The sequence below is a fragment of the Pituophis catenifer genome, unplaced genomic scaffold (genome assembly GCF_029215685.1).
Source record: "Pituophis catenifer annectens isolate HBS135680 unplaced genomic scaffold, rPitCat1.0.hap2 SCAF_2, whole genome shotgun sequence".
Classification (NCBI taxonomy): Eukaryota; Metazoa; Chordata; class Lepidosauria; order Squamata; family Colubridae; genus Pituophis; species Pituophis catenifer.
This window is the reverse complement of record NW_027256882.1, coordinates 61,172,183-61,198,861: the sequence shown is the minus strand read 5'-3', so window position 1 is coordinate 61,198,861 and position 26,679 is coordinate 61,172,183. Positions and strand designations below refer to the sequence as shown.

Below are 26,679 nucleotides of genomic sequence, written 5' to 3'. Positions count from 1 at the left end.
TCTATGTCATCTATCTATCTATCTATCTATCTATCATCTATCTATCTATCTATCTATCTATCTATCTATCTATCTATCAACTATCTATCTATCTATCTATCTATCTATCTATCTATCTATCTATCTATCTATCTATCAACAGAACCAGTCAAACTTTTGAAGCCCTGATACTTTTCACCTTTTCTTAACCTCAATATTTCTGATTCCAAAGTGGGAGGGGCTACAACCCTCCCCCTCCCACCCACCCCAGGTAGAAAACTAGAGAAGAATCTGCTTGGTTTCCATTTTCAGGGGCTGCTGCAGCACCCGTCAGAAAGCAATCCACAGAGCGGCTTGTCTGCAGGGTTTTAGGAGCCATGCCCTGCGCCCATTGACTGGCAAGTGGGAAGAACCTCCTCGGGCTGCTCCTTTTTCCAGTCCAAAGAAGGACATCTGGAAATGAAGCGGCCAAAACCTCCGGCGCGCCTTCTGTCTCAGACGCTTGTTTCCATTCTTGGGAGATGCACCTTCTCGGGAAGGTGTCGGGCGAGACGAGCCGCTGGGGGCAGCAGCGGGAGCCGCGGAGCAATTCTCCCAGGAGGCTCTACCTCCTCCGCCTCCGCCTCCACCTCCGCCCCTGCCGACGGCGCCTTCCCAGACTCCTCTCCGGGTAAACAGCGATGGCCGCAGATGAAGGAGGCGGAGACCAGGATAACAACATGGGAAACCACTTGCAGATCCTCCCGGGTAATAGCTGTTCCTGCCTTACGCCGATGGGAACCGGGGAGCCTCCTGAGCGCGGCAGCGAGCGCTTGGGGTGGACGAAGGGGATGGGGGACGGGGTTAAGGAAGGGATCGGGGAACCTGGGCAGAGAGGGGGGAAAAAGGGGAATGGGGAGAGCCGCCAGTTTGTCCTCCCCATAGATTAGGGAGAAAGGCCTGAAGCTCTGGAAGGCGTTGGGCAAGGGGCTTGGATTGGGCGCAATCCTGGGTTTGGCCAGGCAGGGGCAAAGGGAAGAAGCGAAGGGGCAAAATCTGGGCCTAAAAGAAGGCGATCCTGGGCTTTTAATCGTGGACGGTTAAAGGGACTGAAGTCCTACGTTAGGGACCTGGTGCGTCTAAATCCAGAGAAGGGAAGAGGTGGGTCTGTGTGAATGGGGGGTGGGCGGGGTGGGGGGTGGGGAAAGGGAGGATGTTTGGTTTGCTTTGATAGTCAAGGAAATGAGATCAGGGAACATTCCCCCCCCCCCCATCCTGGACTATTTTTTGCGAGCATGAGCTGCTTAAGGAATTGTAGTACTGGGATGGCGAAGAGGGATGGAACCAAGGCAGAATTTGCAACCAGGAGAGATTAAATAAATGCGGGATGAATCGCTCCTATTCAGCAGTTCCTGTATATCTTAGAAGAGAAATTTGAAACTGGGTGGGGTGGGGGGGGGCTTCCTGACCCCACTGCTGTCAAATGCACAGGAATCTTGGCAGGAAACTACATGACATCTTTTGGAGAGTCACGACAAAGGAGGAGAGGCTGATAGTTTGTTCTAGAGACAACATTCAGAGTTGTATAGTAATGTCGGTGTGTATGATATAAGGAGCTGGCGTACCGAGACTTGTAAGGTCACAATATTAAACTCTCTTTTTCAAAGATATAACAGTCTAAGAAAATAAGGAGAGTTGCTGTTTAAAGGGGGCACAAGTGAATTAAAAAGCAAAAAATACATAAATAAATAAATAAATGCTTTGACTTAGATGTGGCCAGTCAATTTGTATCTGAATATTTTGAACACCCAAAACTTTGAAACATGGGCATTTCACACCAAATTATTATAGACCCTTGTAAATGTAGTCAGACTGTAAAAGTTGGTAGCCTTTCTATTTACATTGGATGCAGAAAAGGCGATTTGTCATGGAGCACAGGCCTCTCTAAGCTGTTTAATACAGAAAATGTAGGCAGGCAGCCCTCTGCTGTTTTTCTAGGAAAAGAGCCTTGATGGTACAGTGGTCTAAGCACCCTGTTATTAACACAGCTGCCTGCAATTACTGCTGGTTCGAATCTCTCCAAGGCTCAAGGTCGACTCAGCCTTCCATCCTTTCTAAGGTAGGTAAATTGAGGACCCAGTTTGTGGGGGCAATAAGCTGACTTTGTATAAATATACAAAAGTATGAAGGCTATTGCTTAACGCATTGTAAGCCGCCCTGAGTCTCCGGAGAAGGGCGGCATATAAATCAAATTAAAAAAAAAAAGTTTTCCTACTTCAGCAACCAACCCAAAAAAATCTTTTGCTGGCTTCCACAGTTGCCTGCCTGGAAATTCTTGCCATTTTCATGAATTTGTTTAGCTTTTTTTTTTAAAGAATCCTTTAAGTCAGTGATTATTAGCGTACCTGGTTTTTGGAAAGCACTACTTGTTGCTTGAAAGTATTTTGTCTGTCCTGAGACTTATCTCAGACAATTTCATTACACGGTTTTAGAAATGCCCACTTAGTTTCTCCCCCCCCCATTTTTACATTATTTTGTAAAGCCTTGTAAACCTATTAGTCACCTTATTTTCTAAATAAAAATGTTTTGATTTTTTTTCTGTGTATAGATGGTACATAATTTTGATTGCCCTTTTATCCCTTACCTGAAATTATAATTGTAAAGTATGTTTATAAATTATAATTTACATTTTTGGCTTAACGGTTGACCCAGATGATACAGTACAAATATTTTTCCTTGGTATTCACTGTAATTTCAAAACAAAATAATTGTTTATATCATTTACAAATTAGCAATACCAATAGCACTTAGACTTATATCATGCTTTTACAGCCCTCTCTAAGTGGTTTACAGAGTTAGTATATTGCCCCCAACAATCTGGGTCCTCATTTTACCCACCTCGGAAGGATGGAAGGCTGAGTCAACCTTGAGCTGGTGAGATTCTATCTGCTGATCTGCAGCTAGCAGTCAGCTGAAATAGCCTGCAGTACTGCACTTTAACCACTGCGCCACCTCGGCTCTTCTCAAATTATCTTGTAAGGCAGTCTTCCATTCGCTTCTTCTCCATTCAGGTAACTTTAGAGGAGCAGAAAACTATAAAAAAGTGACTTCTGACCCTATGAAAGCAGAACTGAATATGCATTTGGAACTTGAAACAACAGGAAAATAGCATAATGCAAATAATTATAATAACAGGAACAACTCAGGCCAGTCAATCCATAGCTCATTTGAGAGTCTTTAGGACCTTGGGAAAGGATAGAAGGATTCGGGCCCTCCAAACCACAGGGAGAATGATGCTCCATGGATGATGATGTTTCATGGAAGAGACTTGAAGCATGCCCAGTATTCTGATTCTTGTGGGATAAGCACAGACAGTTGGAGACATACAAGTCACACACCTTGAATTGCATCCAGAAGCTTATATGGTAGGGAACCAGTGCAACTTGTGAAATAATGGTTTTACGTGGGTGCATACGTTTTAACTGCACTATATTCTGAATCGGTTTCCATTTCTGGGTAATTTTCAAAAGCTTCAGGGACAGCCCCATATAGTTTGCATTGCAACAATTTAGATGTGTATTAGGGTTAGGTCCTCCTGATTGAGATACAGTTGATGCACAAGATGGATTTATGCAAAGGTTCTGGTGCCCCTGTCTGCCACTTTTTTCAGCAGGATCTGAGAGTTCAAAACTGATACCAAAGTGTGTATCAGTTATGTTTAGGGGGGTATGACCTCTTCAAGGACCAAAGGTTCCAGAGTCAAGGAACCCAAAACCCATAGCCATTCTGTTTTGCTAGATTGAGCCAAAACCTGTTTTTCTCTATCCAGACCCTACAACTCCAGACACAAGAAAGAATCTTGATGGCATTTCTTGGTTGGACTAGTGTGGAGATATATAATTGGGCATTCTGTAATGACCTTGCCCATCGGTCTCATGTAGAAGTTAAATAAGACCAGAGTAAGACTAGAACCCTAGGTTGGATATCCCATAAAGGCCTTGGTGTAGATCTTTTCTCCCCTTTCAACACTAACTGGAAATGATTGTGGAGGAAGGAGGAGAACCAACACAACACTGTACTTCCCACTATTAAACCTCAAAGCCAGTGTATCAATGGTAACAAAAGCACCAAGAGTTCAAGAAGGGCCACAATGGACGAATTGTAATTATCCCAATATAAAGCCTGACTGGAAGGGATCTAGATAATTCATTTCCTCCAGAATCCCGTGAAACTTCAAGCCAGCCATCTTCTGAACAATCTTTCTCCAAAGAAAGAAGGGTAGAGACCAAATGAAAATATGCAGTATTGTTAGAACTAGAGAAGATTTCTTGAGAAGGGTTGAACCACAGCCTCTTTGAAAGCTAGAAGTAAACTTTCTTCAGTCAAGGAAGCATTTCACAGAGTTCTCTTCTTTCCCAAGGAGGATTGGGTCAACCTGAACAAGGCCGTTGGAAGTCTGTCATATATAATGAGAGGGGAAGAATTGTGTTTTGCTGCTCTTACTGTCACAAGATAATTCTTAAGAAAGGACCTTACCTGTGTTGATTAGATTCACTTCTTGTGTTCCTCCAGCAGTGTTCCAGGTTCCTCTTCTGCCTTTACTTTTGCTCCTCAGAGGATCAAGGAGCTTTCAGCTATCTAAGGACACAGAGAGGCTGCAAAGCTGCAATTCAGTCCAAGGATATGACTATCCCCTCCAAACAATGATGAATACCTTAGATGAATATCAGTGACGTTCAGTAATGAACATCAAAACCTCAGAAATAACCCCAAACTTCCTTTCAAAATCCTAATTGAGTTCCTGGTACAGACTGGTCCAGCTACTACAATAACTACTGACCACTTCTGTAACTTGATCCCATAACAACTTCTATCAGATCCATGGTTGTCAGGGTAATCATGTGCTTCCATGCCCAGAAAAAGCATTAACATTTTGTAGTACTATTAATTTGGGTAACATCAACATCAACTCTGATAAGGAGCTCTGGTAAGGGGGCTACCATATAGCAAGAGGTTGGTATAGAAGCAGTGTGCTCTAGGCATGATGCCTAGAGTTTTAATCTTAGCAGAGACTCATAACTAACTTTATGTGGGGCAGTGTTTCTTAAAGTTGTAAAGGTCTCTCAGATAATCTTAATTTCCCCACTGTCCCTGCCCAGGGATTTTGGGTAATGCTATATTAGGAACCCATATTCAGCACTAGTGAAATGCAATCTGCATAGCAAGCATCCATGATAGTTGGCTTACTCCAGTACAAGTCATATTTCATTGAAGGCTATAAAGTTTATCAGATGCAAATTCTCCATTTCCCTCCATGGAATTTAGGGTTGATGTATGCAGTTCCTGGATAAGTTTGTACAAGCAATTACCACATTTAGTCCTACAGAGTATTAACATAATTGCTTAGAGGTTTTTCTTTCTTAGTTACCAGCCTGAGTACTGATAAACAAATGGGTGTTTTTCCTCACCTCCAACAGATGTGCTTGCTTGATCTGTGCCATTAGGCAATTTATTGATAATACAAGTAGCGCTTTTCCTATGATTAAGGTTTCTACTTGAATAAATCTTTTAGTGGAATACGTGAATAATAAGGGATAGCATGTATGATTTTGATTTAAGAGTTATGAGAATTTTTTTGTTATGGCTGATGAAATAAATGAGAAGTGAACAACATTTTTCACTTTTTTCAGATCAAATAGTAATAGCACTTAGACTTATATACCGCTTCATAATGCTTTACAGCTCTCCCTAAGCAGTTTACAGAGTCAGCCTATTGCCCCCAACAATCTGGGTCCTCATTTTACCCACCTCAGAAGAATGGAAGACTGAGACAACCTTGAGCTTTGTGAGATTTGAACTGCCAAACTGCTGGCAGCCGGCAGTGAGTAGAAGTAGCCATTCTAACCACTGCGCCATCACAGCTCAATACTACCAAGAACTTGTAGCAGTGGTTGAATTAAGAAAGTAAGTGATGCCCAAACATACTGGCAAGGCAGGAAAAACCCCAAACTTGATTTAATATTAGTTTTAATTAATCAACTAAGGTTAAAGATTACTTTGTGTATATTTAATTCTCTCATTTGTCCTATTAAAATTTAAAATTCTTCAGCAAATTTTTCAGGATTTTATATCATATATTAGAAGCCCACGGGTAACTCTAGTACTTCTGTGTTGGCATCCCAGTCTTATGAGGACTTGATTACTGAATTTTAAAGAGAACATAATATTTCTTACAGGAAAGTTAATATATTGTAAGATCATAAGGGAACATTTACAATCTTTTTCTAAACATTAAAACTATAAGGGCTTGAACGTTTTCTGATTGGCAACATCCAGGCCACCTTGGATCACCTGAAAAGAGGAAGGGAGGGAAGATGTATATGGTTTCTTCAAACTGTAGAATTTTTCGCTGCAGAAGTGTAAACAAAACTGTGCTCACTTAATACTTGGATTGGAGACCACCAAGAGATCGTAGGCTGTGGACTAGGCTTGGAAGGCCAAAAAATAAAATCTGGGAAGAAAGCAATGGCAAACCAAACCATTTCTCTGTTACTGCTAAGAAAATTATAGAGACATGCTCACCAGGAATCAAACTTGACTCAAGAATATCTTGCTAGATTGAAGGCTATGTGACTTTATCCTGCCCATTTTCCTCTTTTACGGATTAATAACAACTAGATATTGGAGCAATTAATTATTTTTCAGAAACAGATATTTGCAGCAGAAGCTTCTATGCTTGAGGAGGGGCACCAATCCATCAGTTTTCTGTGCAAATGGAGAACTTAATCTCACATTGTCCCAAGGACCTTGTATCAGTGATGCTTTTCTTCTTTTGGGAAGGAGTCACATAATCTTCTTTGGTTAGCTTTCTTCAAAAATAGGGTGGAGTAATATTTTTTGCATTTTAAAATGAGAAAGGAGTAAGTAGCTTCATATAAGTTGAAAAATAGAGATTCCCATATTCTGTTGTATGAGTAGGGAAAAGAAAGGCTGACTGAAGTGGGATTCTTGACTGTTGCTTGATGCTTAATTGCTTTTATATGGAATAATCACTGAATCCTGACCTGTCTCTGTTAATTGCTGTTTTGTTTTTCTCCTGTCTGAATTCCATATTGGTGCAAGAGCCAAACTGACACAATTGCATCATAACACATTAAGTTAGTTAAGTTTCCTACTGCCTTCAAGAAGAATGCCTGGCTTTTGTTTTACATCTCTGCATTTTGAGAAACAAAACTTCTATTTCCATTACCACTGCTGTTTGGTGTCATAATGGGGCCATATCTGTGTCACTTTTACACTGCATAATTCAAGGCCTGCTGACTTTGCAGATTTCATGTATCTCTAAAGGATTTAAACTGCAGTATTCAGCAAGTCTCCTAGAATCCTCCTTCAATGGACTCCCAAGGTGCTTTTTTCCCTTGCAGTTGTGAAACAGCCAGTCAACTGCTAATTCTTAGAAGGAAGGTTGCACATCTTCACTTTAAATTCCAGAAGATCAGTTGGTGCAGATTTTAATAAGTGTGTGGGGGTGGGGGTTCTGCATATAGAATTGATTGTGTAATGCAGATATAACTGGATTCATATAAATTGAATAGAGAGACTGCAATAAAGCCATGATCAAATTTGTTCTGTGTGTTTCAGCTTAGAAAGCTAAATAGGATAATGTATTATTACAAATTAATTGCATTTAGTAATAGTGGTATCTTGTTGAATAGCTTCATTTACTGAAATATAGTTATTCCAGGTTTCTGTCCTGGTTCTGCTTTATTTCTTTTTGTGTTTAGCTTACACACAGCAAAAGCCATCACTGCATAATTTGACAAGGGGTTTTGCTTTCTAGTTGGCTTGTTGTACAACCTGATGCTAAAGGGGAGTGACTCACCCAAGATCACCCAGCTGACTTCCCTGTCTATAGGAGGACTAGAACCTAGGTCTCCTTGCTCCTAGACTGGTACTTTAACGCTACAGATAGTCCTCAACTTAGAACCACAATTGAGCCCAAAATTCCCATTGCTAAGCAAGGCAGTGGGTAAGCGAGTTTTGCTCCATTTTATGACCTGTGCTGCCACATTTGTTGAGTGAATCACTGCCATTGCTAAGTTAGTAACATGGTCATTAAATGAATCTGGTTTCCCAAGTGACTTTCCTTGTCAAAGGCTCACAAAAGTTAATCACATGACCCTGGGACACTGCAACTCTCATAAATACATGCCAGTTACCAAGCGTCTTGAATTTTGATCATGTGACCATGGGGGTACTGCAGTGATGGTAAGTGTGAAAACGATCGTAAGTCACTTTTTTTCACTGCTGTTGTAACTTCGAATAGTCACTAAATGAATGTTCGTACGTCGAGGACTACCTATGCACCTTCCAGACCGTCACTTTCATTTCCTGAAAAATTATTAGTCCTTTGCATTATATTTACATTATTCCTTCTTTATATTCTTAGTCATTTACATTATATTACATTTACATTATTCCTTATTTCTATTCATAACAAAATTCCTTAAGAGTTGGAATACAGGTTGGGATAGATCTGAGCTAGTTGCAAGCATTGTGGATTGAAAAGTGCTTCATTGAAGGAAGGTGGATCTGCCCTGATGCAACCCTTAAAAATCCAAGTGAAAGGGAAATACTGGTTTCTTTTTTTTTTCCCTGTCATGTCCTTGTAGCAACCCGTGTTATTCTGATGTTAGCTAATTTTAAGGCATTTCAGATCTTTGGATAATACAGGAAAAGAGTGTGTGCATCCCTCAGAGATATTACTGAGAGGAGATTGAAGTCTCTTGGGGCGTTTTTCCATGGTGTCACTGCAGTGAAATGAGTCATCCTTCCTTAGAAGCTTTAATTCCTCAGCCGATATACAGTGCAAGTTCATCAAATGCTTTCTTTCCTTGTTGTTATTTTTAAAAAGAGAGACAATGTAGGACAGCGGTCCCCAACCTTTGCAGCTTGGTGGCCCAGCTGGAGTACCAGCCCACCGGTTGCGCAAGCTGAGCTGAGGGCGTGCGCACGTGTGCACCGACCTGCCACTCGTGTGCCCTGGTTGCAAATAGACTATGACCTGGTAGTTGGCTGTGGCCCAGGGGTTGGGGACCCCGATGTATGGAATCCAAACAGGTTAATCTTGTGGTAAAGAATGAACCATATCTTAGTATTAAGACTGAATGTCAACATCCGGTATTTTAGAAAGTTACTCCCACTAATGAATCAGTTATTGAAGGGATTAAAAAGAATTTACAAATAGTTCTTTGTTTACTTAGCACCATGCATGAAATAAAAGCTGATCCACTTTGATGAAATATGTAAGAAATAGTGATAATTGTGAACAGTACTGACCTTAATATTATCCTAACTACTGAAACAATTTTTTCAAAGTTCGAAAATCACTCTCAAATATGGGCTGTAGTAGGTCGTGAGGAACAGAATAATGATCAGATGACTTTCCATAAGAAGAGAGCCTGTCTTTGCGTTAACATATTTCTCCATTTCTAAACATACAATGACGATATTTCTCTTGATGTTCCAGCCATATAGTAGGTCATACAAGAAACTTAAAATACTGTATTTTTCCCAGTATAAGATGCACCGGAGTATTAGACGCAGCTTAGTATTTGGGGAGGAAAATAGGAAAAAAAAAGTCTGCCTACTAGGTATTCAACTGGCTAGCATCCTTAGTCTGGTCAGCTTCAGCACATTAGTTTGCTGGTTTTTATCCCCTGCTTGGGGAATAAAAAACAGCTTCTAAAGCACAACTGATCTTTGGAGAGAGAAGCAATGAGAAAAGCAGGCAAACCAGGGAGATCGCTTCACTTGTTAGTGCTTCGTTAGGGCTGAAAAAAACGTTTGAAAAAGCTGCTTTCAGAGTATAAGACGCACCCAAATTTTCAGCCTCTTTTAGGGGAGAAAAGAGGGAGAGTGCATGTTATACTCCGAAAAATACTGTAGTTTTTAGTGTATGGTGGACTGAAAAAGGTGTACTAATTTTTGTGGTTTAATGTTTGAATTATGATATTGTTATGAGTTTTAAAAATACGTTTAAACTTCTTTTGGTCTTGTTAGCCGAGAGTGAGGAAGAGGATGATGTTGAAATGGAAGTTGAAGATCCCGACGGCATGGATGCTGAAAAGCCAAACATCATTAATTTTGACACTAGCCTGCCAACCTCTCATGTGGTATGTGAACAGTGCTGTCATGGAATATCTGCTTGCCTTTTTCTAGGCTTATTGAATTTAAAGCAGTCTGTTTCTTTGGAATTAGCATTCCTAAATTCATAATGCTAGCAGCTTAATACTTTAGGTGCTCTGCTGTAATCAAACTACTTTGTTTGTAGTTAGCAATTATCCTTTTTGCTTGTTCACATGCTCAGGATTATTATTTAGCAAGCGGATTTATTTATTTTTATATAACATTTATTTTCCAGTATAAACAAATGCAGACTCGCAGTGACTATAGAGACAATATTTTGACCAAAGTGAATACGTAAGCAGGAAAGTTGAATATGCAAACGTGTTCCTTATCTTGGAATATTCTATATATTCTAAGTCTAAAGAGTGAACCCAGAATGTTCACTGTTAAAAAATAAGAAAAGAAGTTGAGGCTAGGCACGCTTAACATTTGTTTTATTATGTAAACTTTTAGACAATCACAAGCTGTTTTATGAAATATTTCGGTTACTGTCCCGAAGGTGCTTTTTCCAAAAAGGTAACTTTCTTGGGTTTTTCCTTTGAAACTATTTCCACTTCTCATCCAAGAAGTTTCTTCCATTCCCCACCAGTCAATTAGAACTGAAGAAGCTTCTTGGATAAGAAGCAAAATATTTTCAAAAGGGAAAAAAAAAAAAAAAAACTCAAGGAAGTCCAGTTGCCTTTTGGAAAAAGTACCTGGCTCAGATGATTCAGATTCTCCATAGACATTTGTGTTACTACTTGGTGTATTCTTTTTCAGTAGTGTTGCTCAAAACTACTAGTAGCTGCTCTGCTATCAAGTGTCAATATTTTTATACTGTGTTTCTCTGAGGTTATTCCAGCATTCTCTTTAGGTTGTGGTATTTAAACATTGCAAACGAAACTGATAATTACTCCTACTTAATTGTAATTTTTTTCTTAAATTGAAGTATTTAGGATCAGATATGGAGGAATTTCATGGAAGGACTGTCCATGATGATGATAGCTGTCAAACAATTCCAGTTTTACCCCATGTTATGGTAATGCTGATTCCTGGGCAAACATTACCTCTTCAGCTTTTTCGTCCCCAAGAGGTCAGCATGGTTCGGAACTTAATACAAAGAGACAGAACCTTTGCTGTTCTTGCATACAGGTAAATATGTAAATAAATTTGCAGTTCTACTGTGATCCCAGACTGAACAGGAATTGTCCCATTTAATTTAATATTGAAGAAATTATTTGAACTTGTATATTGCATGACTAAATATTAACATGACTCATCTACGCAGTCGTTATTGTAGAAATAATTTCTCCCATGCTTTGGGGAAGAGCAAAGGTTAATTATATAAACCCCTCCAGTGAAGCTTATATAATTGTGATTTTGAGGGGATTTAGCGATGCAGTATTATCCAATGTCTCTGCTGAATGTCAAAGCAAAAATATCGAAGCCTTTTTTTTTTTGTAGGATTTTCTGCTGTGATATGTTAAAAAAAGAGCCAAACTTTGTTTCTTACTCCTTGAGTCAAGCATGTAGTATTTCTTGTAGTCAATTATTTATACTACTACTTCTGATCCATAAGTTTCTGCAGTACGCTTGTTTTCATTGATTTTTATTTTATTTTTAAATGTATTTTATTTATTTTGTCAAGTACATATTAGATAATATATATAAGTATAAGCATGAATTGAATACATAAAATGAATACAATTAAAGAGAACATTAGGACAGGGACGGTAGGCACACTGGTGCTCTTATGCACATCCCTTACTACCCTGTTTCCCTGAAAATAAGACAACCCCTGATAATAAACCCAATCAGGCTTTTGAGCACATGTGTAAAATAAGCCCTCCCCGAAAATATTTAAACGCATGCGCAGCAAGTCCCCGCCATTTCCTCGGGTTAGGGTTAGGAAGACAGAGTTGGAAATCAGGTAAGATGGCAAGAGGAGCCCCATCTTGCTCCACGCGCCCCAAAATAATAAGATCTCCCCAAAAATAAGGCCAAATGCTTATTTCGGGGTTCAAATCAATATAAGACAGGGTCTTATTTTCGGATTTCGGTATCACTTGCTTTAAGGGGTTTTTTTTCCCAGACCATGGCTTTGACCACTGCTGGTGACAGTTAAAACGTGTCACCATCCTTGTAAGTAAATAATTTTTGTAATTCCTGCCCTACAATGTCACAGTTCTTAAGGATTAGCAGATTCTGTTAATATTGGGGATGTGTGTGTGTGCAGTGAAAACATTATTGCTCCTTTATCGCTCATTCTAACATTTTTTTTTAGCAACATACTTGAAAGAGAAGCACATTTTGGAACAACAGCTGAAATTTATGCCTATCGGGAAGAACAGAAATATGGAATTGAAACCGTCAAAGTAAAAGCTGTGGGAAGGCAGAGGTTTAAAGTACTTGAACTGAGAACTCAAGCTGATGGGTAAGAAAGGAGCTATTTATTCCAGTTAAGCAGCAGCACCTTTTAACATCCATTATATTCTTACTATTTTATTAGTGTGAAATGACCAACTTTTAATCTTCAGGAATTTCTATTTACAAGCTGCTTATACTAGTATGAAATCGTGTATGGTCCTGATCCTGGGTAATTGTGTTTGCTTTTGTGGCTGAAGTATTTAGTAATAATCACCTTAAAACATCTTAACACTGTTTAAGTATCTTCAAAGAAAAATCCTATTAATATCACTATCCATTATCCCATTTATTTAATTTAAACAAAATATGGAGACATAAAAATATTAACTTATGGAACTCATGACAGTAACATTTAAGGTTTAATAACTTTGTATTTTACTGTTAATAAAATAAGGAGCATCTAATGGCTATACAGACACAACTATGCAGGGTTGTTTTAGAAAGAGGGAAGTCGATGCCAATGTATTTTTTTTCAGGATTTTGTGTGAGGTCAACTTTGGGTTTCTTTTTGTAGACATCCCTTCATATACTTACCAGTTGATATCCTTTGTAGTGTTTTAAAATTAATTAAGGTTGGCTGTGGAATAAGCTTGCTTTATGAATTACATCAAACTTACTCAGTTTATTCTTCCTAAACTATATATGAATTTGAATACATTAAAAGATAAAATGCAAATATGCAAATATGGAATCAATAGTACAAAGATTGCAAATAAAAGATATTGGAAGAAGAGTTTGTATCCTAATGAAATGTGCAGTCAAACATTTACATTGAAAGATCTGTACTGGAGGATGTATATGCATAAACACACACAAGGTGAAATTTGATGGGAATTTAGATTACACTTTCTGAAAAGGAAGCTCTGACTAAAATGTGATGAGTGAACTATCACTTCCTTTGTATAGTGTATTGAAAATAATGTACGTATTTTCTCCAGTTGAAAAAAAAATCCTATATAGGAATATAGCCAATGGAACACAAGATGGCAGCATACATTAACGTCACAAGTAGCTGTATGTGTTAAGAAAATGTTTTGAAATAATATTGATAAATCTTTTGTGACATTTGTAGTCAACTTCATCCAGATAAGCCTGAATGAAACCAGGAGAGTTGTGTTTGTGTCTTGTTTGTGTGGGTTTCACGTTGGCATATGATTAGCTGTGGTGAATAGGCCTAATGTTGAATACTGTCCAGCTGTTCTGATCTTTAAAAAAATGTAGATCGCTGAGGAGAGTTTTGCTTTGTTATCCTTATAAATTTGCAAGGAATGCCTCCAAACTCTCTCCAAATGTTCCTGCTGAATTGTACATTTTAATATGACAGATGGAAAATTATTAAACACTTGGGATATAATATATTATCTGTTCGTATTTCATAACAACATTTTTGATTGGATTTGGGGTTTTTAATTTTTATTTAGATTAAGAAATTAATTAAATCAGATTAATGCTTGTTCCTATTTGGCTCACTATTTCCCTCAAAATAATAATAAAAATTTTACTCAAATGCCAAACTCTTCTCCTTGGTTATCGTGCACTTTAGATTAAGAAATCTCATCTGGAAATGTTGGCCTTTTGCAAGGCTTTAAAAACTTGAATATTTATCTGGATCTGGATTGCGTTAAGAAACCCCCATTACTTGGCTTTATTCTTAGCTGATTAGTTATCACAGCTGCCGCTCGTATTTATTTTGTGGATGTTTTTATTGTTTTAATGCTTTTTATTTTTTTATAATTTTAGAATTGTAAGCTAATCAGAGTTACTTGGCCGAATTGGATATCTATAGAAAATGAATGAATGAATGAGCAAGCAAGCTGCTCAGATTGGGCAAGAGTTATTTTAATAGCAAGACCATGTTTCAATGATAGAGTCACCATGGTCTATGATGAATTATGAATGAGACTGATTGCATGCTAATCTCTCCTTATGATTCCACACAGTTTATGGATCATAAATCAGAATGAAAGACTGAAACTCATTAAAATCAACCCCTCATGAAGTTTCATATACAGTATCATTGTATATACGATACAATATATGATAGACTGAATCATATATACAATCTATCATATATACAATACATACATACATACATACATACATACATACATACATATATATATATATATATATATATATATATATATATATATATATATATATATACACTCCTCCCTTTATCAGCTGAGCCAGGGGAGAGGCAAGAGGGGAGAGAAGAGGGGAGAGATAACACTTAATCTCTCCCCTGGCTCAGATGATAAAGGGAGGAGAACTTGTGGCTCAGAGGTTAATACAACTGCCTAATATGCAGGCAGCCCAAGTTCAAATCCAAGTAAGGGTATGGCTAGCTGATGAGAGCTAAATAGATCTATACTAGTCTCCCTTTATTTCTTTATAAGCAAATATAAATTTGATACAAAATAGTTTGTCATGAAAGCGACTGCCTGATGGCTCCTGGATTGGAGCTGAAAGGTGAAAGGGAAGCAGTATGCCAGTAGACCAGGTGCTTCGACAGAAACACACACACACACACACACACACACACACACACACACACACACACGAAAATGTAAAAAATAACAACATTGATCCTTGCATAGCCCCAAAGCGGTGGTGAAGACATCAGGCTAGCATCTAAGAACTCGTGAGTTCTAATCCTGCCTTAAGCACAAAGCCAACTAGATGACCTCGGGCCAGCCATTACTTCTGAAGAACCTAACCAAGAAAACTTTCAGGGACTTGTCCAAGCAGTCTTTGAGAATTGGACATGATTGAAGGGATGAAAAGAGATGTTTTCTCAAGATTACAGGTTACTTTCCATTTCTGCTCATTTTGAGCTAGGTCTAATTTTATTTCACACCTGTCTTAAATGGCTATTCAGGTAAAAATGCATTTCATAGGGTCGAATATTTACTGGATAATACCAAAATTAACCAAATTCCACAAAAAAGTTGGAACCAAATGTTTACTATTCAGCTTTAGAATGGTTCCCATTTTAAAAGGACAGGCTAAGGTCTAATGTGAAATAACTGAAGCTCTGGAGCTCTGGAGTAGAACCTCTAAAGTAGTGGAACCTCTGAAGTAGTGTAAGTCAAAAAAAATGGGTGGAGGATAGTTATATGAAATCATAAAATCATAAAAAAATTTTTTTTAGAAACTTTTGAATTAAAATATGCAGTGTCCTCCTGTGCTTTCCTAGATGTTTATGCAATTAAAAGATGTAAATAACGAAACATATTTGTGTCTCCCATAGAAGTGAATAGGTACAATTTTCACACTGGCTTTTTTTTTTTTAAATCAGCCTACAACAGGCCAAAGTGCAAATCCTTCCTGAGCGTGTGCTTCCTTCAACTATGTCTGCAGTGCAGCTGGAATCCCGCAGCAGATGTCACATTTTTCCTTGTCCTAAGCCTGCAACATGGCAGGATCAACAGATACATCAATGGCGACAGAAATACCAAAAGGTCAGAAGCTAATTATGCTCTTTTGTGACATTTCAAAAATCAATAAAAATTCCATCTCTGTATGTCTTTAAAAAAAAAAAGTGATGGTATTTATCAACCCTCTGCTAGTGCTGCTTCTGTTTTTAGCAAGCTGCCAGTTTGTTTTGGTGGTTCATCCGTTGAAACCAGCGCTTGGTAATATATTTTTTACATTAGAAAGTCAGATCTGAAATAACACATTCGAAAGTTAAAGAAGGTGATGATGGGGTGACAGATGGTGGGGGTTTAAACTTATTCTCCAACCTAGCATCTTCTGGATGATTGTTGACTACAGCTTCCTGAATTGTGAAGCAGTATGGACCAGCAAGTGGAGCACTTTAAGGTTCTGCAGCTGGACAACCAGTTTGAAAGAGTTTTAATTGGGAAGATGCTAGCCATCATGTCGTTCAGGGGTGGACTGCTGGGGGTTCGCAGGGGTTCAGGAGAACCTCTAGCTAAGATTCTGTGCAGTTTGGAGAACCCCCAAATTCCACTCCAGGCTGGCCCCGCCCACCCCTCCCCTCCCCACGGGACCCGTTTTGGATGCAGGTAAGTGCAGGGTGCACGCGGAGGCTCAGAGGGAGAAAAACGGGCCCACCAGAACTTCGGGAGGCCTGTTTCCGGCCTCCAGAGGGCCTCCAGAGCCTGGGGAGGCTGTTTTTGCCCTTCCGGAGGCTTGAGGAAAGCCTCCAGAGCCAAGGGAGGGCAAAAATGCCCCCTCCCCACCATGGTACATGAGGCCGACTAGGCCACGCCCCACCCAGCAACCGGGCAGAGAATCCCTTGCTAAAATTTTTGAAGCCGACCCCTGATGTTGTTCAATAGGAATTGGTAGAACAAAGATCAGTAGCTCAACTGGATTTGTAACATACAGCGCAAAGTCTAAAAAAACTAGGAATTCTGAGATTTCCATTCTTAGCACAAAATTGAAGGCATCATGTTAGGTTTTGGTATGAACTGCATTTATGAAACCAGGCCATGAAAGCGGATGAGTCATTGACAAATTCAACGATCAATCTGATTATGTGCTGTGTTTCATATATTCACCGCAGGTTTATGAATTAACAGCTGGAACAACAACCGGCATAAGAATTGCAGAAATGCTAAAAAAATATCTTAGGAAAACTTGTAGATACCTATAATAACCAATGTAGATTCAGAGCATGTAGGGGAAGGAAGAGGCAAGGATAAGGGAAATATAATGGAAGGCCTTCGTGTTAATGGAGCAAGGTCATTGTGCAATGCATTTTGTGGAAGTTTTCATTTATGTAATTTTCTCTGGGATAGCTATTCAAGGTCAGGTTGGCTGGCAGTTTTGACCTTAATGCGGAATGTAGTTGTGATGTTTGAGATATATTAACCCCGTGAGAATAATTTTCCTGTTTCTTTGATCTAAAATGTTTATATAAATAGACTGGAGGAAGATGATAGGTTGATAGTACTGACATTTAACCTCCAGGCTGTATGCCTCATGCATGCAAATGTGCATGATTAGTTTGTTTTATGAAATAAAAAGCAGGGTAAGCTTAGTTTAATTCAACAGTGTTTAATTAGAACACAACTAGATTCAAAACTGACCTAAATATTAAGTGAGCATTCTACATTTTGCATCTAGAATCTCCATATTTTACTCCTGATTATTTTTTGACATTTTCCCTCTAATTATAGTTTATAGACTGCAGGCAATTGCTCTTTGCCTGCAGTCTATAACTGCAGGCAAAGAGCAGGGGTGGGAGTTGAGCTTTTGAATTCATCTGATGTCTTCATCATATTTGAAGGACCAGACTGGAATCCATAATGATCTTTACTATACTTTTGTACCATGTCCCAATACATATTTCTCCCTATCCCTCCCTATTTCAAAGATACTTTAGAAAGGACCCCTTTAAGTCCTTTGTATAGACCTTTGCATATAGGTTTAGTAGGCCAGCCCAGCATTTTGGGTGATGAGAAGATGAATATACCATATGTTCAAACATCACTTCAAGGGGAAAGGAGAATGGATAAAATTAGCAACTATTTCTTCATAGTGACTTTAATCTCTCCATAGAAATTCAGGTTGTTTGCGGTCACTTAAAAAAAACTCTTTAAAAGAAGCCACAGCAACTATTTTGATCATGTGTAGTGTTTGACAAGAGAGCCAGTTGGGTGTAGAGGTTAAAGTACAAGGCTAAAACTAGGAAACTCTGAGTTCTACTCACTTCTTGGGGCATAAAACCAGTTGGGTGATCTTGGGCTAGTCTATTTCTGTCAGCCCTAGGAAGGACGCAATGGCAAACCACTTCTAAAATCTTGACAAGAAAACTGCAAGGTAATTTTCTTGTCAAGATTTAGATTAGGTAGTCGCCAGGAATCAACAGTGACAAAAAGGCACAAAAGTGTTTAATGAATCAATGAAGTCTTCAGGAATAGAACTTATCCTGATAATTAACTCTTCTTCTACAGAGCTGTATTATATATTTAAAGATAAGTAGATCTTAAGTTGACATTTAAAATTCTCTGGAGAATAAGATGCTAAAACATATTCATATAAAATCCTGCCAAAGTAGGGCAAAGCAATAAAAGAAGGAGTTTAAAACTGGATTTGGAAACCAAGAACATAAAGCTTTACAAGAATTTTCTCTTGTCCCAAATTCAAATTAAATTATATTAAAAGTAAAACTGTATAAAACTGGAACCTATGACTTGTCCTTTGAACAGAAGAACAGAAAGAAATGTGTTCTCTTCCTAGATATATGAAAATAGATAAAGGGTTTTGAATTTTGAAATTTGCGCTGCCTTCCTTGGCAGTTGTGACTGCATAGTTCTTCCATATATCAGTCATGTACATATTTATATTTTAATGAGTTTCTTATGCCTTTTAGGGATGCATAGTGACAATTTCTATCTTTCTGCATTTTTGTCCTTATCTGTTTCTAGCCAGATATCCCAAATAATTTGTTTCCCAGTCAGTATAAAGCAATCATATATTATTTGTAAAGGCATGCTTTCATAATAATCTTGACTTGTTTGTGCACCTGCTGTGATATCTTTTTCCCAGTTCAGAGTTAAAAATGCAATTATTCCCCAAAGCACTAGTTTAACTAACTTATTAAAAGTCTTAGAATAATCGTCCAATGCCAGATTCTTCAGTGCTCTTTTTATGATTAGAAAGGCAAGGTTTTTCCCCCCTTCCTGTAATGACTTTCTGGTTTATCTTTGTTGATGAAAGGTAACTTATGTCTCTTGTAATGTGGTGGGCGTTAACTCTCATTCCCTGCTAACATAGTCCTGGTTGGGGAAAATGAGAGTTACAATCCAGTGTGGGATGAAAAAGACTGAAATGAGTGCTACTTTCATGAAAAGAATTCAGTATCTTCATTCTTGGCATTTTTCATGATCAGCACTGTTAAGTTGTACTGCATAAGGCTATTTATTTGTTTATTTAGAGCAGTGGTTCTCAACCTGTGGGTCGCGACCCCTTTGGGGGTCGAACGACCCTTTCACAGGGGTCGCCTAAGACCTTCAGAAAACACATATTTTCGATGGTTTTAGGAATAATTTTGTGGTTGGATTTTATGGTCATCACAACATGAGGAACTGTATTAAAGGGTCACGGCATTAGGAAGGTTGAGAACCACTGATTTAGAGACAATGGAACTTTTCAATGTTAACTACTTGAAAACAAATGGAAAGACTGCTGCCTTTGTATTTGGTTTATTGACTTCCCATAAGGCAGATGGGTTAATGGGACACTCCAGGAAACTCCTTGAGCCTATCAATCAACTATCAGATTATCTTTCCCTTCATTCAACTTTGCCAAACAGTAATTTTTCTCTTAATTCATTTGCGCCACATGCCCATAGTATATAGGTAGTCCTCAACTTACAACAGTTCGTTTAGTGACTGTTCAAAGTTACAACGGCATTGAAAAAAGTGAGTTATGACCATTTTTCACATGTATGAACATTGTAGGACCCACAGGTGGTTGTTTATTGCTTGGATGCTGCACAACTGACTCACATTTATGATGGTTGCAGTGTCCCAGGATCTTGTGATCCCCTTTTGCGACTTTCTAACAAGCAAAGTCAACGGAGAAACCAGATTCACTTCACAACCGTGTTACTAATTTAACAACTGCAGTGTTTCACTTAACAAACGTGGCAAGAAAAGTCATAAAATGGGGCAAAACTCACTTAACAAATTTTTCACTTAGCAACATAAATTTTGGGTTCAAACATGGTCGTACGTTGAGGGCTGCCTATCTGTACACCCTTTCTTCGTTTAGCGACCACAGTCCATTCTACAAATCAGAAGTGAAATGGTCGCTAAGTGAACACATGATGAAGACAGAGAGAGATGTTCCAAAGATCACTGGTTGCTGCCATCTTAGATAGATAAAGTTATTTCATGAGCAATGCCAGTGTTACTCTCACTTTGGCATGCATTCGTCAGTTGTAGAAATCTGGTTGCAAGTGTCAGCATTGCTTGGGATTTTTTATTTTTTTATTATTAATATCATTAAGGTAGTATTCACAAATGGTCACTAAACAAGGTAACTGCTAATTCAGGAATGGCTGTGGCTCACAGTTAGTTAAAGAGACAGAATTTAGCAGATGAAAAAAAGTTGTACATTCAGGATTATTCTATCCTATGATTATATCTAATTTTCCTTGGATTTGATTGCTAGAATTTGTAGAAATTACTACTTCTAAAATAATAATGGCGATGTGTGAGTAAATTACAATCCTTGGAATTAATACTGTGAAAACTAATTTGATGGTGCCTCAAGTTAGTAATACGTGTGTCATGTTTAATTCAAAAGTATATGTGCTTGGGAATGCGATTCATTCATTTTAAAGCAAATTTCTGCCGCTTCCAATTAGATATTCTGAAACTCCAAAAGTATGTTTGTTCCTGGTAATAGAGAGCAGAGGTGAATAGCAATGCCACTGCAAGATAAATTGTGAGGGGAAAGACATTATTCTATGAAATATTTTAAATTGGCGTACTTTTTAGAGGAACACTCTCTTACCATAGTTATGTACAAAAGTATAGATCTATAATAAAGAAAATGTGTTTGTCTTAACAGCGCAAGTTTAACTGTGCTAGTCTGACTTCCTGGCCATCGTGGTTGTATTCTTTATACGATGCTGTAAGTATCAATTAAGATTTCCGGCCTGCTTTGTATTGTGTTCAACTATTTGCACTCTTGTGTGTTTGAATTGTCCAAAAGAATTAGCTGGCGTACGTATAGTGTTTTTGTGCATTCCTATGATTTGAATTGTGCTGTTAACTCTGCTTGGTTTATTTGCTTCATTTGCATGCAGAAAGCAACCCCCAGTTGTGTTTACATCATAAAGATATACTGACATAACTCCAAAATAAATAATTAAATAATAATACAATAAGCAAATGGTGACCATTCTCCAAATGTCTTGCAGAACAACTATCTTGATTAACTTTCAGAAGTTCTACAACGAGGGGCTCGGCTTAATCTGAGGAGGGGGATTACTAATATGAGGAGTGCATTTTAAGACTTTTAAGTATTGTCTGCGCATTCCTCATATAACAAAGCCCTAAGAATCTATTTAAAAACAACAGGATGTGTGCACTTTGAGCAGGGATGTGCACAAGAGGCGCTGAAATGGCCATTTCTATACAAGGGAGGCAATTCTGAGCTATCTAAGCACCAAACTATATTGGTCCCTTGTGGCTTCAATTCTACCTATAAACCTGTTGGAAATCAATGCAGTACCCATACAAAGAGTGTAGTAGTCACCAGTGGCAGCCCATGTAGAATATATGCTATAATCTTGACTTGTGACAGTAAGTGCATGAATTAGAGCCTTGATAGTACAGTGGTCTACGCACCCTGTTATTAACACAGCTGCCTGCAATTTACTGCTGGTTCGAATCTCTCCAAGGCTCAAGGTTGACTCAGCCTTCCATCCTTTCACCTACCTAAGGTAGGTGAAATGAGGACCCAGTTTGTGGGGGCAATAAGCTGACTTTGTATAAATATACAAAAGTATGAAGGCTATTGCTTAATGCACTGTAAGACGCCCTGAGTCTCCGGAGAAGGGTGGCATATAAATCAAATTAAAAAAAAAAAAATTACTGTGGCTAGGGTCTCCCAATCCAGGACTGGCTAGAGCAATCAGTTTTGGGCTCTTAAGTGGGCTGTTTTAGGCTCTTAAGTGTAGAAAATCTGCTAGTTTGAAGTTTGGTTTGGCTGACAGTCCCCCACTCCATCAACTTTCCCTAGATATAGGTGGCTGAAGGTTAGCAATAGCACTTAGACTTATATACGGCTTCACAGTGTTTTACAGCTCTCTCAAAGTGGTTTACAGAGTCAGCCTATTGCCCCCAACAATCTGGGTCCTCCTTTTACCCACCTCAGAAGGATGGAAGGCTGAGTCAACCTTGAGCCGATCAGAATCAAACTGTGGAATTGCAGGCAGCTGGCAGATAGCAGAAATACCCTGCAGTACTGCATCCTAACCACTGCACTACCACGGCTAGATACAGTAGTTGTTCTCCAAGTTTTTCAGGCCCACAGTGGCTCTTTGATGAGGGGAGGTGTCAGTACCTTCTCTAAGGAGTTAGCCCTCCTCTCAATGAAATTTTACTTCAAATTTTGAAAGCAGGTCTGATTTTACTGGAAGTTAAGAGGATTTTATGTTTTTCTACCCTATTTATGGAGGCTGCTTTAAAGCACCACACTTTTGTTGTTATCAAAAGTATGCCATTGTGATTGAAAAATCATCATAGAAATGTATATAATTACCATATTTTGGGGGTATAAGACACATCCCCCCCCAAAAGTCGGTGAAAATTTAGGTGCGTCTTATAGACCAAATATGGGCATTTTTGGCCTCCTGAACTGTCCGCGTGTCACGTTTTCCCCCTCCACCCCCCAGAAGCACTCTGCATGGCTCGTTTTTACCAAAAATGGGCCCGTTTTTGGGCTCCAAAGTGCTCTGTGCGTCACATTTTTGCCCTCCCTGGCCCCCAAAAGCACTCTGCAGGTCAAAAATGGGCGCGTTTTTGGCAAAAACGGGCCATGCGGAGCACTGCAGAGGCTTCTGGGGGCTGGGAAGGCGAAAATGTGATGCGCAGAGAGCTTTGGAGCCCAAAAGCAAACCCATTTTTGGTGAAAATGGGCCCAGTTTTTGGCGAAAACGGGCCGTGTGGAGCACCGTAGAGTGCTTCTGGAGGCCTGGGAGGGCAAAAATCCAACGTGCGGAGGCCAAAAACTATTTTTTTCTTGTTTTCCTTCTGCAAATTTAGGTGCATCTTATAGTCCGGTGCATTTTATAGTCTGAAAAATACGGTAATAAATAAAATAAGGTGTCTTCAGCAAATGAAACTCCTTCTGTTGGTAGAGTTATAATCTATATAGCGTTAAATTGCTACTATTTCAGTTTTGATTTTCATTCTGAGTTAATCGTTAGTCTACTTATATTTGGCATATAAAGGCTTGGAATAAGTTCATGAATTATAGTTTCTGGTGAAAAAAAGTCATTTCCTTGATGAGGGTGTGACATTGTCCAGATGAGGGTTGTATCAGTCGGATCTGATGCTGGCTGAGTCATAATTTTTGACCACTCCCCTTGCTCCGCCCCTTTCATGCCCAGTTTAGACTCAGTCGGCCTGAGAGAAACATCTCCTACAGATCTGGCTATACAGCCCAGGTCTGTTCAATTTCACAGAATTGTAAGTCTTTTTGACCACCTTTTATTTTCTCTAGTTTAAAATTGTTACTTCCCCTTTAAATTTTTTTCCCCCCCTTCTATTGTAGCCTGCCGGTTTTGCCTTGCTAGAGCGTCCTAAGCTGCAGGCTTTGCTTCGCTCCTGGCGGCGGCCATTTTGAAAGCCCCATTTTAAAAGGGAACTTTTTTCCTTTTTCTTTTTCCTGTCTTTTTTGGGGGGGATTTTTTTTGATCTATCCCACCAACGATTGTTTAAGGGGCCCTAGACCACAATACCACCAACAATAATAGCGATTCCCTAATTTTAAGGGAAATCGCCAAATCGGGCCGCCGCCCACGCTACAGCGATCCCAAAACCGCTGATCAGCTGTAGAGCGGTTAATTGAAGCGCCGCGGCAATTTTAAAAAGAAAATTTTTTGCCGCTTTGCCACCAACGAGTCTGCAAGTTTGGGGGAGGCAGCAAGCTTCTTCTTGCCTCCCCCTGTGGCATTTCCAGCCAGTATTTTTCTCATCGTGGCTGTGGGGGCGCTGAGGAGGTCCGTTTCTAGGCTTGCCTAGACAGATACCTCCGGAGCAGAGTTTCCTCCTGCTCACGTGTGACCTGGCAGCCATCGTGCTTAACGCCAGAGTCGTTGCCATCTCAAATTTCAACCACGTGGCGAAACTGAAACCAAAAGCTATTTCTCCAGTCGACATCGTGGTCGCAGTGAGTATACTAAAGATGGCAGATCGCTCTTCCCATGGGGAGGAAAATACTATGTACACTGGGAAGAAATCAACTTCCAAACGTAAGCACCTTTCTAAACCTGAGGAGAAGGATTTAACAAAGAGGCATAAATCTCTAGAAAAGCAAGTTAGTGAGGTGCCTGCAACTGAGCCTGGTAAGGGGACCCCCCCCCCATCTACCCCCCCTCCTCCCATTTCAACTGTTAGCCAGGCCTGGTCTTCGGAGGGAGAGGGTAATGTTCTTCAACAAGACCAAAGCAATTTGCAAAACCCCTTTGCAAGTCAATTAATGACCCCTGCAACTCCTGTATTTGGTGGCCATGCAGCTGCAGCTGCTTCAACAGGTGAATCCTCTATGCCTGTGCTAACCCCCGAAGATCCTTTAAAAAATGTGCCAGAAGGATTGAGAATTCTGATTGAACAGGCCATTGCTTCTAGAATGGCAGCCAATATTCATGGTCACCACTCTGGCTCTGCTATTTCAGAGCGATCTGCCTGTATTAGAATTTCTCCTGCAGTCAGTCTTACTGGCTCTCATTCTCCTGCAGCCTCCAGAGTTAGTGAAGCCTTTGTGTTTGAGGAAGAGAGACATTCTGACCTATCAGATGATGAGGGGATAATCCAAGATCAACCTGCCTTTACAGGATTATTTCCCCCCAATAAATTCAAGTCTTTATTGCATAAGGCTCGCTTAACAGCCGCCTTAAAGGAAGATGAATACTTTCAAGAGATGCAGGAGGCTCAAAAGGGTGGACTACAGGGACCTTTTTCTGAGCCCCCCCCTGAACTTTGTTATGTACCAACTCCACAACTGTTCATAGATGTGGTAAAGAAACAGTGGGCTGGGCCTGCAACCATGGCATCTGCACATGGTTCAGATAAGAAATATTATGCTGTTGCTCCAAAGTTTGCTCAACTCTTGCAAGTTCCACCTGTAGACAGTCCTGTAGCGGCCCTTTCCTCTTCTTCTTCATACGTAACTGGGGATACTTCTGAAGGTCTAAGGCCAGAAGACAAAAAGTTAGAATTTCTGTTTAAAAAGAACCATCAGGCCTCGGCATGGGCAATTCAATCAGCTTCATCAGCCTCATTTTTTAATAGAACTACCATCCTTTGGCTTCAACAGTTACAGGCAAGGGTACCCCCCAGTGAGGTTCGCCTTCATCAGGATATTAATAAAATCATTGCTGCCACTCAATTTTCGGCTGATGCAACCTTGAATTCAGCCAAATTTGCATCCAGAGCCTTAGCCTCTACAGTTTCAGCCCGCAGGATGCTCTGGCTTCGCCAATGGCCTGCTGACCTTAAGGCCAAATGGCGCTTGGCTGCAGCTCCATATTCTGCAAACAAACTATTTGGGGAATCACTTGACCCTCTTCTTGTAGAGACACGGGACAAGCGAAAAATTTTGCCCTCAACATACAAACGGGCTGAAGGAAGACCCTCTCCATATTACAGAAGGCCTTCCTTTCGTTCCTACCCCCAGGGAGGCCCCTCCAGGCAGGAATATCTTCAGGGATCCTATCGATCCTCGGACCGTCAATATTTTCGGGACAGGAGCAGACAATTCCAGCCCAAACGGTCCTTTCGGGGTTCTGGTTTCCGCCAGTCCCGCAGTCGTAAGTGACTCACTACCAAATCCTCCAGTAGGGGGTCGCCTGTCCCTCTTTGCGGACAGGTGGGAAAGGTCATCTTCAGACCTTTGGGTTCTTTCAGTTGTGAAATTCGGCCTCCCCCTGGAATTTCTCTCCAGGCCTCCAACCCGCTTTCTTCAATGTCCAACTTCCAAAAGCGAATCCAGACGTCAATTAATGAACCAAGCAGTTCAGCACCTACTACAGATTCACGCCATAGAGGAGGTCCCCCACGATCAATGGAAACAGGGGTATTATTCCATCCTGTTCGTAGTTCCAAAGCGGTCAGGGGGGTGGAGAGCCATTCTGGACTTAAAAAATCTCAACTCATACATAGTGTATCGCAGATTCAAAATGTGTTCACTAACCTCTATTCTTCAAGGGATTCGTCCCAACGATTTTCTAGTTTCCATAGACCTCATGGAGGCTTATCTTCACATTCCCATCCTGCCAAAGCATCGACAGTATCTCCGATTCAGCTATGCAGGAAAGCATTTTCAATACCGGGCTCTTCCCTTCGGACTGGCATCTGCACCAAGGGTCTTCACAAAGGTCCTGGCGGTGGTGGCGGCTCACCTGAGACAACAACC

At 39.8% G+C, this 26,679-nt stretch overlaps 1 protein-coding gene across 2 annotated transcripts in view; it reads left to right on the top strand.

Moving 5' to 3' along the window:
* Nucleotides 1-643: 643 nt before the first annotated feature.
* CRBN (cereblon) overlaps nt 644-26,679 on the top strand; it is a 35,153-nt gene continuing 9,117 nt past the window's right edge. For both annotated transcript variants that reach the window (XM_070936864.1, XM_070936865.1), the window contains exons 1-6: nt 644-726; nt 10,021-10,133; nt 11,075-11,277; nt 12,410-12,559; nt 15,854-16,016; nt 21,106-21,168. In XM_070936864.1, the coding sequence (XP_070792965.1) occupies nt 660-726; nt 10,021-10,133; nt 11,075-11,277; nt 12,410-12,559; nt 15,854-16,016; nt 21,106-21,168 (759 nt within the window). In that variant the 5' untranslated portion in view covers nt 644-659. The remainder of the gene's footprint in view (nt 727-10,020; nt 10,134-11,074; nt 11,278-12,409; nt 12,560-15,853; nt 16,017-21,105; nt 21,169-26,679) is intronic.